This window comes from Mirounga leonina, unplaced genomic scaffold, assembly GCF_011800145.1.
Source record: "Mirounga leonina isolate KUSES-001 unplaced genomic scaffold, KU_Mleo_1.0 Mir_93, whole genome shotgun sequence".
NCBI lineage: Eukaryota > Metazoa > Chordata > Mammalia > Carnivora > Phocidae > Mirounga > Mirounga leonina.
In genome coordinates, this window is record NW_023270854.1 from 56741293 (window position 1) to 56756179 (window position 14887).

The 14887-nt window shown below is 38.7% G+C and overlaps 1 protein-coding gene across 3 annotated transcripts in view; it reads left to right on the plus strand.

Annotated features, from left to right (window-relative positions):
- PTPRM (protein tyrosine phosphatase receptor type M) overlaps positions 1-14887 on the plus strand; it is an 806716-nt gene that overhangs the window by 364142 nt on the left and 427687 nt on the right. For all 3 annotated transcript variants that reach the window (XM_034995810.1, XM_034995812.1, XM_034995813.1), the window contains one exon: positions 11737-11911. In XM_034995810.1, coding sequence (XP_034851701.1) covers positions 11737-11911 — 175 coding nt within the window. The remainder of the gene's footprint in view (positions 1-11736; positions 11912-14887) is intronic.

A 14887-nucleotide genomic window follows, 5' to 3' on the forward strand; every position in this document is an offset into this window, starting at 1 on the left:
TCACCCAGTCACCCCATCCCTCCCACCCCACCCCCCACTCCAGCAACACTCAGTTTGTTTCCTGCGATTAAGAATTCCTCATATCGGGCGCCTGGGTGGCTCAGTTGGTTAAGCAACTGCCTTCGGCTCAGGTCATGATCCTGGAGTCCCGGGATCGAGTCCCGCATCGGGTTCCCTGCTCAGCGGGGAGTCTGCTTCTCCCTCTGATCCTCCCCCCTCTCATGTGCTCTCTCAAATAAATAAATAAAATATTAAAAAAAAAAAAGAATTCCTCATATCAGTGAGATCATATGATACATGTCTTTCTCTGTTTGACTTATTTCACTCAACATAATACCCTCCAGTTCCATCCACGTCATTGCAAATGGCAAGATCTCATTCCTTTTGATGGCTGCATAATATTCCATTGTATATATATACCACATCTTCTTTAGCCATTCATCTGTCGATGGACATCTTGGCTCTTTCCACAGTTTGGCTATTGTGGCCATTGCTGCTATAAACATCGGGGTGCACGTACCCCTTCGGATCCCTACTTTTGTATCTTTGGGGTAAATACCCAGTAGTGCGATTGCTGGATCATATGGTAGCTCTATTTTCAACTTTTTGAGGAACCTCCATACAGTTTTCCAGAGTGGCTGCACCAGCTTGCATTCCCACCAACAGTGTAGGAGGGTTCCCCTTTCTCCGCATCCCTACCAACATCTGTCGTTTCCTGACTTGTTAATTTTAGCCATTCTGCCTGGTGTGAGGTGGTATCTCATTGAAGTTTTGATTTGGATTTCCCTGATGCTGAGCGATATTGAGCACTTTTTCATGTGTCTGTTGGCCATTTGGATGTCTTCTTTGGAAAAATGTTCATGTCTTCTGCCCATTTCTTGATTGGATTCTTTGTTCTTTGGGTGTTGAGTTTGATGAGTTCTTTATAGACTTTGGATACTAGCCCTTTATCTGATATGTCATTTGCAAATATCTTCTCCCATTCTGTCAGCTGTCTTTTGGTTTTGTTGACTGTTTCCTTTGCTTCGCAAAAGCTTTTTATCTTGATGAAGTCCCAATAGTTCATTTTTGCCCTTGCTTCCCTTCCCTTTGGCGATGTTTCTAGGAAGAAGTTGCTTTGGCTGAGGTCTAAGAGGTTGCTGCCTGTGTTCTCCTTTAGGATTTTGATGGACTCCTGTCTCACACTGAGGTCTTTCAACCATTTGGAGTCTATTTTTGTGTGTGGTGTAAGGAAATGGTCCAGTTTCATTCTTCTGCATGTGGCTATCCAATTTTCCCAACACCATTTGTTGAAGAGACTGTCTTTGTTCCATTGGACATTCTTTCCTGCTTTGTCGAAGATTAGTTGACCATAGAGTTGAGGGTCCATTTCTGGGCTCTCTATTCTGTTCCATTGATCTATGTGTCTGTTTTTGTGCCAGCACCATGCTGTCTTGATGATGACAGCTTTGTAATAGAGCTGGAAGTCCGGAATTGTGATGCCGCCGGCTTTGCTTTTCTTTTTCAATATTCCTCTGGCTATGCGGGGTCTTTTCTGGTTCCATACAAATTTTAGGATTATTTGTTCCATTTCTTTGAAAAAAGTGGATGGTATTTTGATGGGGATTGCATTGAATGTGTAGATTGCTCTAGGTAGCATTGACATCTTCACAATATTTGTTCTTCCAATCCATGAGCATGGAACGTTTTTCCATTTCTTTGTGTCTTCCTCAATTTCTTTCATGAATATTTTATAGTTTTCTGAGTACAGATCCTTTGTCTCTTTGGTTAGATTTATTCCTAGGTATCTTATGTTTTTGGGTGCAATTGTAAATGGGATCAACTCGTTAATTTCTCTTTCTTCTGTCTTGTTGTTGGTGTATAGGAATGCCACTGACTTCTGTGCATTGATTTTATATCCTGCCACTTGACTGAATTCCTGTATGAGTTCTAGCAGTTTTGGGGTGGAGTCTTTTGGGTTTTCCACATAAAGTATCATATCATCTGCAAAGAGTGAGAGTTTGACTTCTTCTTTGCCGATTTGGATGCCTTTGATTTCTTTTTGTTGTCTGATTGCTGTGGCTAGGACTTCCAATACTATGTTGAATAGCAGTGGTGATAGTGGACATCCCTGCCGCGTTCCTGACCTTAGGGGGAAAGCTCTCAGTTTTTCCCCATTGAGAATAATATTTGCTGTAGGTTTTTCATAGATGGCTTTTATGATATTGAGGTATGTACCCTCTATCCCTATACTCTGAAGAGTTTTGATCAAGAAAGGTTGCTGTACTTTGTCAAAAGCTTTTTCTGCATCTATTGAGAGGATCATATGATTCTTGTTCTTTCTTTTGTTAATGTATTGTATCACATTGATTGATTTGTGGATGTTGAACCAACCTTGCAGCCCAGGGATAAATCCCACTTGGTCATGGTGAATAATCCTTTTAATGTACTGTTGGATCCTATTGGCTAGTATTTTGGTGAGAATTTTTGCATCCATGTTCATCAGGGATATTGGTCTGTAATTCTCCTTTTTGATGGGGTCTTTGTCTGGTTTTGGGATCAAGGTAATGCTGGCCTCATAAAATGAGTTTGGAAGGTTTCCTTCCGTTTCTATTTTTTGGAACAGTTTCAGAGGAATAGGTATTAATTCTCCTTGAAATGTTTGGTAGAATTCCCCTGGGAAGCCATCTGGCCCTGGGCTTTTGTTTTTTGGGAGATTTTTGATGACTGCTTTAATTTCCTTAGTGGTTATAGGTCTGTTCAGGTTTTCTATTTCATCCTGGTTCAGTTTTGGTAGTTGATACATCTCTAGGAATGCATCCATCTCTTCCAGGTTATCTAATTTGCTGGCATAGAGTTGCTCATAATATGTTCTTAGAATTGTTTGTATGTCTTTGGTGTTGGTTGTGATCTCTCCTCTTTCATTCATGATTTTGTTGATTTGGGTCATTTCTCTTCTCTTTTTGATCAGTCTGGCCAGGGGTTTATCAATCTTGTTAATTCTTTCAAAGAACCAGCTCCTAGTTTTGTTGATCTGTTCTACTGTTCTTTTAGTTTCTATTTCATTGATTTCTGCTCTGATCTTCATGATTTCTCTTCTCCTGCTGGGTTTAGGCTTTATTTGCTATTCTTTCTCCAGCTCCTTTAGGTGTAGGGTTAGGTTGTGTACTTGAGACCTTTCTTGTTTCTTGAGAAAGGCTTGTATTGCTATATACTTCCCTCTTAGGACTGCCTTTGCTGCATCCCAAAGATTTTGAATAGTTGTGTTTTCATTTTCATTGGTTTCCATGTATTTTTTTAATTCTTCTTTAATTTCCTGGTTGACCCATTCATTCTTCAGTAGGATGCTCTTTAGCCTCCATGTATTTGAGTTCTTTCCGACTTTCCTCTCTATTTTAATTTTAAAATTCTATCTAGTAGGAGAATAACTGAATTTGTACTGTGGAAGCCATGCAGTACCACAAAAATAAATATAATTTTTTCCTGTATATTTACTCTTTTACCCAAGATAAGCTGAGGGGTTCCCCCCGCTTTTTTGGAAATACTGTAAAAAAATCAGTGATTTAGGCCAATTCTCTGTCCTATTTGATCTCTTTGTAATATCTGAAAGGAGTTGGAAAACAACTTGATTTTAGGAGCCATCTGAACTCTTGTTAAAAAACAATTCTTATATGGGCGCCTGGGTGGCTCAGTTGGTTAAGCGACTGCCTTCAGCTCAGGTCATGATCCTGGAGTCCCGGGATCGAGTCCCGCATCGGGCTTCCTGCTCAGCAGGGAGTCTGCTTCTCCCTCTGATCCTCCCCCATCTCATGCTCTCTCTCTCTGTCTCATTCTCTCTCTCAAATAAATAAATAAAATCTTTAAAAAAAAAACAAAAAAAACCAATTCTTATAAATAATTAACTCTCTCTTTTTTTTTTTTAATTTTACTTATTTATTTGAGAGAGAATGAGAGACAGCATGAGAGGGAGAAGGGTCAGAAGGAGAAGCAGACTCCCTGATGAGTAGGGAGCCCGATGCGGGGCTCGATCCTGGGACACCAGGATCATGACCTGAGCCGAAGGTAGTGGCTTAACCAACTGAGTCACCCAGGTGCCCCAATAATTAACTCTCGTTAAAGTCTTTTATGTTGTCCATTAAAAAAAAAAAAACCTTAAAATTTTTCATTCCCTTTAAACCAACAATTTTAGGCATAGGGATTGTCCTAACATCATTTATAATAGTGAAGCATGTAAATAATTTCAATATATAGTGATAAAGAAATATATACATAAATAATGGCTGTAGCTATAAAATGGGAAACATTAAAAAGCATGTTTTTGGAACCATCTAAAAGTATAAAAAGTCTGTAGATATCACAGAGATACGACCACCATTTCAAATTTAATTTAAATGAAAATAATGCATTAGAAAAAAGTAAACTAAAATACCTTAAAATATTTACAATATTTATCTTTAAGTAATTGGATTATGTATAGTTTTTTAAATACCTACAGTTTTTATTTTTTATATTTAAAAAAAGTTTCTACAGTAAACATTAGATTTCAAAAATCCATTTCTCTTTTTATTGTCCTTAAGAATATATTTTGTGTGGGTCTGCCCTGTGCCGGATGTATCTGGTGGTTCGTAGACATCTACGATGCTCTGCCATCTGGATTGTGTGTTGGCTCCACCCCACCCAGCTGAATAAAGCCTTCCTCTCTTGCTTTCTTCTTCTGCCCCTGCTTGGACATATCAGGTCTGCTTTGCATCTCTCCTACTATTCTCCATTCAACTCACCAAGTACATTTTACCTATATTTTGCTATCATTTTTAACCTGCATTCCAGATTATTTTAGGGCAGTCTTCAAATAAAGGTGCAAAAGCTAGAGTTTATGCTGTTGATCTGTAGTAATGAGTGATGACTTAATATGCATACCATGAAGTTTACCATTCTGACCATGTTCAAGAGCACAATTCACTGGCTAAGTACATTCACAATGTTATGTAACCATTACCACTCTTTATTCCAAAACTTTTCTATTACCTGAAACAAAATCCATTAAGAAGTAACTCCCATTCCCTCTCTCACCACCCCTGGTAACCTTCATTCTACTTTTTGTCTCTATGAATTTGCTCATTCTAGATTCCTCATTTAAGTGGAATCATACCATAATTGTCCATAGTGACTGGTTTATTTCACCTAACATAATGTGGTCAGGGTTTATCCATGTTGTGGCAAGTGTCTGAACTTCCTTCCTTTTTAAGGCTAAATGATATCCATTGCCTGTAGAGGCCACCTTTTGTTTATCCATTCATCAATCAATGGACATTTAGGTTGTTTTCCACCTTTTGGCTATTGTGAATGATGCTGCTGTGAACATTGGCATATAAGTATGTGTTTGAGTACCTATCTTCAATTCTTTTGGGCTATATCTAGGAGTAGAATTACTGAGTAATATGATAATTCTGCTTAACTTTTTGAGGTCTTGCCAGACTATTTTCCACCGTGCCTGCATCATTTTATAATCCCACCAGCGATGCACAGGGTTCCCGTTTCTCTACATCTTTGGCAACTTGTTATTTTTAATTTTTAATTTTTTTTTGGATGATAGCCATCCTGCTGGATGTAAAGTGGTATTTCACTGTGGTTTTGATATGCATTTCCCTATTGACCAACGATGTTGAGCATCTTTTCATATACTCATCAGCCATCTGTATATCTTTTTTGGGGGAAATGTCTTTTTAATTTCTTTGCCCATTTAAAAAAAATAGAGTATTGGGCACCTGGGTGGCTCAGTTGGTTAAGCGACTGCCTTCGGCTCAGGTCATGATCCTGGAGTCCCGGGATTGAGTCCCACATTGGGCTCCCTGCTCGGCAGGGAGTCTGCTTCTCCCTCTGACCCTCCTCCCTCTCATGCTCTCTCTATCTCATTCTCTCTCTCTCAAATAAATAAATAAAATCTTTAAAAAAATAAAAAATAAAAAATAAAAAAAATAGAGTATAGTTGACACATGTTACATTAGTTCCAGGTGTACAACATAGTGATTCAAGTTCTCTATATGTTATGCTGTGCTCACAAGTGTACCTACCATCTGTCACCATCCAACACTATTCCAATACCACTGACTGTATTATCTATGCTGTGCCCTTTATTCCCATGACTTACTCATTCCATAACTGGAAGTCTGTATCTCCCACTCCCCTTCACCCATTTTGCCCTTCTCCCTACCTCCTTCCCTCTGACAGGTGTCATTTTGTTCTCTGTATTTACGGGTCTGAGCGTCTGATTCTGCTGTTTGTTTGTTTATTCATTGTTTTGTTTTTTAGATTCCACATATGAGTGCAATCGTGTGGTATTTGTCTTTTTCTATCTGACTTATTTATTTCACTTAGCGTAATTTCCTCTAGGTCCATCCATGTTGTCACAAATCCTTTGCCCATTTTTAAATTGGATTGTTTGTTTCTTGTTGTTGCTTTGGTTGAAGGACTTCTTTATATATTCAAGATCTTAATCCCTATCAGATATATGATTTGTGAATATTTCTCCCACTCTGTATTGTTTTAATCTCCTTTGATGTACAGTGTTTAATTTTGATAGTCTAGTTTATTTTTTTCTTTTGTTGCCTGTGATTTTGGTATTTCATTGAAGAAATCAGTTCTGAATCTAACATCATGAAGATTTTCTCCTGTGTTTTTCTTCTAAGGTACTTATAGTTTTAGATCTTAATTTTAGATATTTGATCTATTTTGAGTTAATTTTTGTATGCAGTGAAAGATAAGGGTCCAACTTTATTCTTTTGCCTGGATACCCATTTTTCCCAGCACCAATTGCTGAAAAGATTGTTATTTCCCCATTGAGTGGTCTGGGCACCCTTGTCGAAAATCCATTGACCATGTATGTAAGGGTTTGTTTCTGGGCTATCTACTCGATTCCATTGGTCTGTGTCTGTCCTTATGCTAGTGCCACACTGTACTTTTGATTACTGTAGCTTTGTAGCGAGTTTTGAAGTTGAGACGTTTGAGTCTTTCAACTTTGTTCTTTTCTTTTGTCTACAGTGATGACCTGTGAATAGAACTTTTGCTAGCCCTTAAGACCTAAACCTATCTTAAGGATTTGCTTGTAGCTCTGACAAATCAGGATTCAGGACTACTGTATATCTTTGAAAAACCATAGACTTTTTCGTTATCCTGATGGTCTCTGTATTAGTGTCCTATTGCTTCTTTAACAAATTACCAAAGACGTAATGGCTTTATTATCTTGTAGTTTTAGAGGTCAGAAGTCCTAATATAAGGTGATGGCAAGGCTGGTCCCTCCTGGAAGGTATAGGGGAGAATCTGTTCCTTACCTTTTGTAGCTTGTTAGAGACCTGCTTCATTTCTTGGCTCATGATCCCTTCCTCCATTTTAAAACCCACATCATTCCAGCCTTTGGTTCTGTGGTCACATTTCCTTCTTCTGCATTTGACCCTCTTACCTTCCTCCTACCTTGTAATTACATTGGGCCCATCTGGATAATTTAGTATTCAGGGATACTGGATAATTGTCTCATCTCCAGATTCTTATTTTAATCACATCTGCAAACTTCCTTTTGCTATGCATAAGGAGTATATTCACACGTTCTGGGAACTAGGCAGTAGACATCTCTGAGGACTGTTTTTCTGCCTACCCCAATCATGATGAGTGGGCAGTGTTGCTGACTGAGGGACATGCAGAATCTCTAAAATATCTTTATTTTCCGTATTGGTCTCCCTTGTAAATAAAGGCTAATTATCCAGTTTTAGGACCTGGAGTATAAATCTATTAATTTAGCAACTTCATATTTCTGTTCTACCTATGGAATATTTTTTCTGCAGGGGCTATGATTTTTAGAGTCAGCAAATATTTGTTGAGTTTTATTTCTTGTGCACCCATGTACACCAAATGAATAAGATCTGTTTCTTAACTTGAAGACGTTCTAGTCTGCTACAAAAGGAGGGTGTTATTGCAGTATAATACACTTTTTATCCATTTTAATTCCTAAATATCTTTAGAATCCTAAATATTTTTAGAATCCTTTCCTCCCCCTCTCTCATCCCTCTTTGTGTCACTTGTTGATTTCTTAAAAAAAATTACCGATTTCCCTTGACATCAGTTGGGATCCCACATTTTTTCCTTCAGTCTGTTACTGTACCTATAGATATGTTCATGTCACCCCTTTACCTAAAATCTGTCCATTCCTGGCATCAAGATAAACTATAATCCTCAATATGCCATATTGTGATTATCCTTCTAGCCTCATCACCTGCCTATCCAGACGCGCTTCGTTCTAGCTGCATGGAATCAGTTGTATTTCCTTTATCGTTCCATGCTGTCTTGGCTCTTGACTTTTGCAAAGCTCTTCTCACTCACTGGGCTCCATTTCTCCTCCTTCCCTCTGAGAAACTCCTGTGCATCCTCCAGCCTGGCCTCAAGTAGTGCTTTCTAGAAAGCCAGCCCAACCCTCACACCCTTCTCCAGTGTGGTCCCCTTTTCCTGGGCTTGCTGTTTTATGCAGTTTATTGCTTTGTACTATAATCACTGCCTTACTTGGCTGTTTTTCCTCACCAGACTTTAAGTTCAGGTAGGTAAGGGATTGTTCTTTTAACTCCATTCTCCCTGTATATGATACAGTGTTTGCCTCATAAGAGATTTTTACAAAGTGTTCATTAAATGAATGCTTGGATCCACGTACCTTTGAATGATTTAACACAAAAATGACCTGCAGACTTGAACATTCAAGATCTATGATTTGGTATGGGTCCTAAGCTAAAATGATCATTCATTAGCACTTGGTTTCTCTTTCATATGCACTACTTTTCTTGAAGAAACTGAATCTAACTTTCTGTGTGACTCAGTACATGGGATTCAAAAAGAAAGCCCCAGCCCTGAGAGTTGATGTACTGGAGTCCTGTAGAGTTGTTAGCTTGAAGCTGTTTATTTTAAAGAATAAATCTGTGGCATGGAGACATCAACTATGAAGTAATACTCCTCTCAACATATGTATAAATCCAAAACAGAGGTTTTCTCAAACTTGAGAGCCCTCGCTGCAGCCTTGAATAGTTTTGAGTGATCAATAACTGCATACTTCCAAATTCTTTTGAATGAACATTCTTTTGAAGTAGGCGTACTCTAACAGGTAAGATACTATGGGATTACTATAGAAGCATATTCTTACCGGATTCATGCCACAAGTGAGTAAATAAATAAGTAGGTAGCCTTTTTTTGTTGCTGTTATTAATAAAACAAATACTTACAGATATGAAATCTGCCTTTCTTTAGGGCTTAATTTTTTTTCAAACTTGGAGATTAGATTTGTTTTGTTTTTAGTTTGGAAAAAGACAGACTGCACTTTATAGCGTTAGTAGATCTGAGGTTACTCCTAGAGGTAGAATTGGATTGATTGTTTATTTGCGAGAAAGGATGGGAGACTAAATGTGTGGACTACAGAGAGGAATGCTGTCCCCCATTGAATTAATTAATGATGCCAGACTGATTCTATTTTATTTCACTTTCCTAAGTCCTTGGTGTGCTCTGTCAGACCAAATTTGGGGGATTTAGTAAAAACCAGGACAGACATAAGACATGTAAGTTATCTATGGAACTTCATGCTCTGATTTATAACTTCTTAAGCTATTAACAAAGCTGCTGTGACAGATAACACTGAAGGTGATGTTGGTGGAACTCTTCTTCCCCACTCCTGATGTTTCCTTCCCTGTGGCAGGAACTGTACCAGTGCAGCACTCTGATGCCTTTTCTCTGCCCAAGCGGGAGCTGCCTGGGAAGGGAGCTGCCTGGGAAGGAAGCTGGGAGCATGCACAGCCCAGCCCCTTCTTTGGGAGCTAACCCCCTGTAGGAGCCCTCTTCTTCCATCCTGTGAGTTTTACAGCAGCACCCAACATGTGGGAGGCCTTTGTGCTTTTCTAAGATGGCCAGTGGCCGGGTGGGTGAGTCTTTAATTCTGTGCTTCAGTATTAGCAAGCCCATTGTTACTGCATCTCAGCCATATTCTGTAATACCAGGTTCACAGGTAATAAAAGTGGTACGTTGACAGCCTGTCCGCCTTTCTCCTTGACTTCATCACTCAGCTGGTCCGGAATTTGGGTGGGGATGTGTGGTGCCAGTCAGTAAGCCAGTGTCTTTGTATATATCTTTAAATTCTCACAACTGCCCTGCAAGTGAGTCATATCATCTTGTTGTAGATGAGGGAAGGGAGGCTCTAGGAAGGTAAATCACTTTGAAGTTAGCTTTGGCACCCTGGTCAGTTTAACTCCAAACCTATGCCCGTTAGGGCATACTGCCAAAGAAAAAAAATCACGGATAAAAGCTTTTAAACGACTTTGCTAATATAAATCACTGAGTAATATAGATGAGTTTTATTATGTGTAGCTTAGCATTTTCATACTCATACATAAAAACACTTTAATATTGCCTGCAAGTCCCGGAATGCGTAGGTGCTTCCTTACCTCCCTGGTTCCATGAGCTGCCTTCATTTCATCCAAAGCTTTCTGTTCTCTCTAACCATCTCGGGCTTCCTGCCCGGTTTCCTCTGACTAGACAGAATGCCCCTTCTCTCACACCCTCTCCCTTTGCCTGGTTAGCTCCTCCTTGCCTTTCAGATCTCAGCTCACTTCCTCAAACTGGCCTCCCACAGCCACCATATCTAAAGATGGTGATTTCTGCGAGCCATCTGATCTGTCCCTTCACCACACTGGCCATCACTTGTAATTCTGTATTTCCGGCCTATACTTCCCACTAACTAAAGTGCCGTGCGCACCATAACTACTCTTCTGTCATTCCCCACTGTGAGCCTAGTGTCTTAACACAGTTGATAGCACCTGGTTGGCAGAATGGATTCTGAGTGAACAAATGGACAGAGTGCTTGGCATCATGCGTTAGCTGTAAGGTCTGTGCCCATTGTTTTCTACTCAATGCTTGCAAATGACATATTAAAGATAGCCTCTTTCCTGGGAATTGTAAACAGCTATTAAGAACTAAAATCTGTAGCCTTCTTATGAGACTCTAAATTATAGGAAGCATAGAATGGAGTTCTAAGGCCCCATAACTAAAGACGTACTTCATGTGTTAAGGATGGTGTAAGACAAAGGTGCTACACGGAGGGAACCTGTTTTATGTGGTTTTGAAACTCTGGGATGGGGAGAAACTTCTCTTGTAGCATTTCACACTTAAGTAATAATTGAGCATCTACTTGGTTTTTGTATCCTGGAAGAACATCGTAAAGCTTAGAATAGTCCATCAGACCTATTCGGTAAGGAATATGTTAATACCTACTTATGTCTTTAATGTAATTCTTAATAAATTATTTATTTGTTCATAGATAAAATGAGGTTGGCAGTAGGGTAGTGTATGAATCAGTTTTGTTTCCTAGCCAAGCATAAAAACATAAGACAAAGTGGTATGAAAATACCAAATGGTGATCGTTTGGGAATCAAATAAAGAATTTTTCCATATGCATTTTTCTACTCCCGGTGAGCTCACTTAACATAATTAATATCTTAAAGGACAAAAGCAAGACATTTCTGCACACGTAATTTTGCATCCCTCAATCTTGAAAGTGTTGATCATGGCAGAATTTAAGTTTCCTGGCCAGCTGTTCCCCTAGAACTAGAGCCCCTGGGTAATAAACAACGGAACCCAGATCCACATGGAAAAAACATGGATAATAGCCATCAGGTGTTTTACCGGTCCAGTATGACAGCTGATATTGTCTCTTTTTGTCCCCCACCCCCATTTATACAGGGCATTGATGTGCGCGATGCTCCTCTCAAGGAAATAAAGGTGACTAGTTCCCGGCGATTCATAGCTTCCTTTAATGTCATGAACACAACAAAACGAGATGCTGGGAAGTACCGCTGCATGATTCGCACCGAAGGAGGTGTTGGAATATCAAACTATGCAGAATTGGTAGTTAAAGGTATTTAATGCATTTTTATACCCCTCAATAATCTATTAAAATAGACATGTCAGATGGTTGTGAGTTCATTATTTGTTTAACTCTCAAACTTATCCTTGTCTGTCTCCGAAAAGGAGCTTGGTGACAGGCTACATTGATGGATTGCATTTTAAGTACAAATTTTGCACGTGAGCAATATTTTTGAAAAATGTATTTTATTTATGTTGGTTTAGTTGCATACAAAAGCACTGAATGTGCTCTTAGCAAGTTCTTCTGCCAACTCTGTATACAGAGATTACAACCTATAAATTTTTTTAAGGAATGCATTTTTTTTTTTACTGATAGAAAATCACTTAAAATGCAAATATTCACCAGCCAGCGTGTTTATGATAGCAGGGTGGTTAATAAAATGAAGCAATGCCAGTATAAAAATGCTCAGTCATATCACACAAGCCATATTGATAATACTGAGTTAAAACTCATAATGTCGCAGTTAGGTTCCATTACTATATTTTGCATGACTGAAAAATTGAGTCATTATATTCAGGGAGGTGGGGTATGAGGGAAAAAAAAAAGGGAAAATAAGTTTCCATTGCTGGTCTAATGCTTTTTTTGTGGGCTGAGGAGTTTATGATATTAAACTGCTAGGGCAATTCTTGGTCCCAGACAGAATAATTTGGACTTCTAGATGTAAAGTGAGGCATTTTTAGGTAATTTGTGGCAGGCCATTGCTGTTTTGTCCTAGGAGAACAGAATGATGCCTGTTGATGAATTTTTTTTCCCCTGCATTTGTTAAATATAAAACATAAAGCTGATATCTTTTGGACAGTTTCTTCCTCGTATCAGCAAATTTCTCTGTGCACGCAGTTTTAAAGACCGTGGGGTTCAAACCCCAGAACTAGCTATGTGGGCATGGGCCAGGGTATAAAGTATAATGTAGACATTAATAATGTCACCTACACCATAGGGTGATCAAGAAGGTCAAGTGCAAAAAGTATATGAAAGGCACTTAGAAAAAAAAAAAAAAAAAGAAAGGCACTTAGAACAGTATACATAGTAAGCAGCCAGCTCCTGTTAGGGCCATGATGGGGCGGAGGTGGGGGGGAGCGAGGTGATTGTAACCCTCTGCTCCTGTACATCAGTGAGCTTCATTTAGAAACGCTTGTCACTGCCCTCTTTCCAAATTTTAAAACATAAATGCCTGCCCAGCTATTCTTCCCTCCCCCCACCACACCCGTATTAAATGAAAATCTCTGGGGACATGGCCTCTGTTATAAAATCTGTAGGTGATTTTGGCATATGCTTCTGTTGTGAAATCCCTGCTGCCAATATTAGTCACTCCTGGCTTATGACTCCTGGCTTATGAGAGAAATGTTTGTTGGTGAGCCTGCCCCATGCAGTATTAATTTGCAGCAATGACTGACATTGTGCACATTGAAATATGTACCCCGCTAATAAATTTTGCCACAGCATATTCTTAGGAATTTTGGTTTGTGGTGAAACTTTAGCTGGTCTGACTAGGACTTGAGTTTAGGAATTTAGGTTTAATAGTCATAAGAAAACTAACTCTTCACAGTAATGCACACCCTACTCTGCAGAAGGTTCTCTGAGAAGCGAGGAGTCACCGTGTAGAAAATGGACACTGTTTGCCAACAAATCCAGTAAAGTAGCAGCCTCAGTGTTCCATGGCTGAGTTCTTTATTATCATTATTAGTACTTAATGTTCCTCTTGGCTCAGTTCTTGTGATTGTATCCCATTTTCTGATTGATAGTTGCTACAGCATTTCACTGTGACCAGCCCTGTTCTTAAGGCATCATGCTTCATTATCAGTATAATGTAAATCTCGTAACCTTGCTAAAAATGGCCCCTGTGAAAAACTTCATTTGCTGGGTGGTATAAGTAAATCATAAATTTCTAGTCTTCCAGAGCAAACGTGAGCACAAAGAATGAATGGGTTATTATTCACATTTATGCAGCACATTTTCCTGTCTTAGGATGGCATAGTGGTTGCTTGGCTCATTGTGATAAAAATGTCCAGGCATCTCTTTTCATCTCTGCACATGACCAAACCCAGGACAGCCAGCTTACAGTTGCGGCTGAAATCTGAAATTTGACTTTTCCTCCATTTATAATTTTATAGCCATATTTTTCATATATTTTATATTTAAAAATGAGATAACATGCTGAATTCTACTAGCAAGTTATACTTAATAAAGTATTACCTTGAGATAATTACTTTAAAATATGCAGTGACACTTTTGAGGCCACTTGTATATAATTTAACTCTTTTTTTTTTATGCATGTAGTATTTGAAGTGTTGATCTTCGGAAAATGGGAAAAACTAAAGTCTATAGAGTTTGTAATTCTCTTAAGGTCACATACTGATTTGGTGCCAGCCCTCCAAATGAAACCCACGTCATTTATTAACTGTCATTCCTATCTTTTTCATGTCTCCCACTGCTTTTGATAATCTGGGACATAAAAAATATTTCATGGAATCTCCATAATTTGTATATATATGCATGTATATCAATATCATTTAATTATATGAGATATGTATTAGGCATTCACATGTGTTTATCATTAGATATATGTTTACATATCTGTATGTGTATAAATTCTTTCATTGCTGGCTTGGTTTAGAAATACAGTTGACCCTTGAACAGCACAAGAGTTAGAGGCACCAACCCCTGCATGGTTGAAAATCCACATACTTTTGGCTCCCCAGAAACTTAACTAATAACCTATTGTTGACCAGAACCCTTACCGATAAAATAAGCCATCGATTAACACAAATTTTATATACATATTATATACTGTATTCTTGCAGTAACCTAAAGAAAAGAGTTATTAAGAAAATCATGAGGAAGAGAAAATACATTTACAGTACTGCAAAAAGTCCAGGTATAAGTGGGCTTGAATCATATATTTTAAATTGCCATCTGTCACTTAGTATAGGTGGAATTCCTTTCTTCCTTTCTTCCTTCCTTCACTTT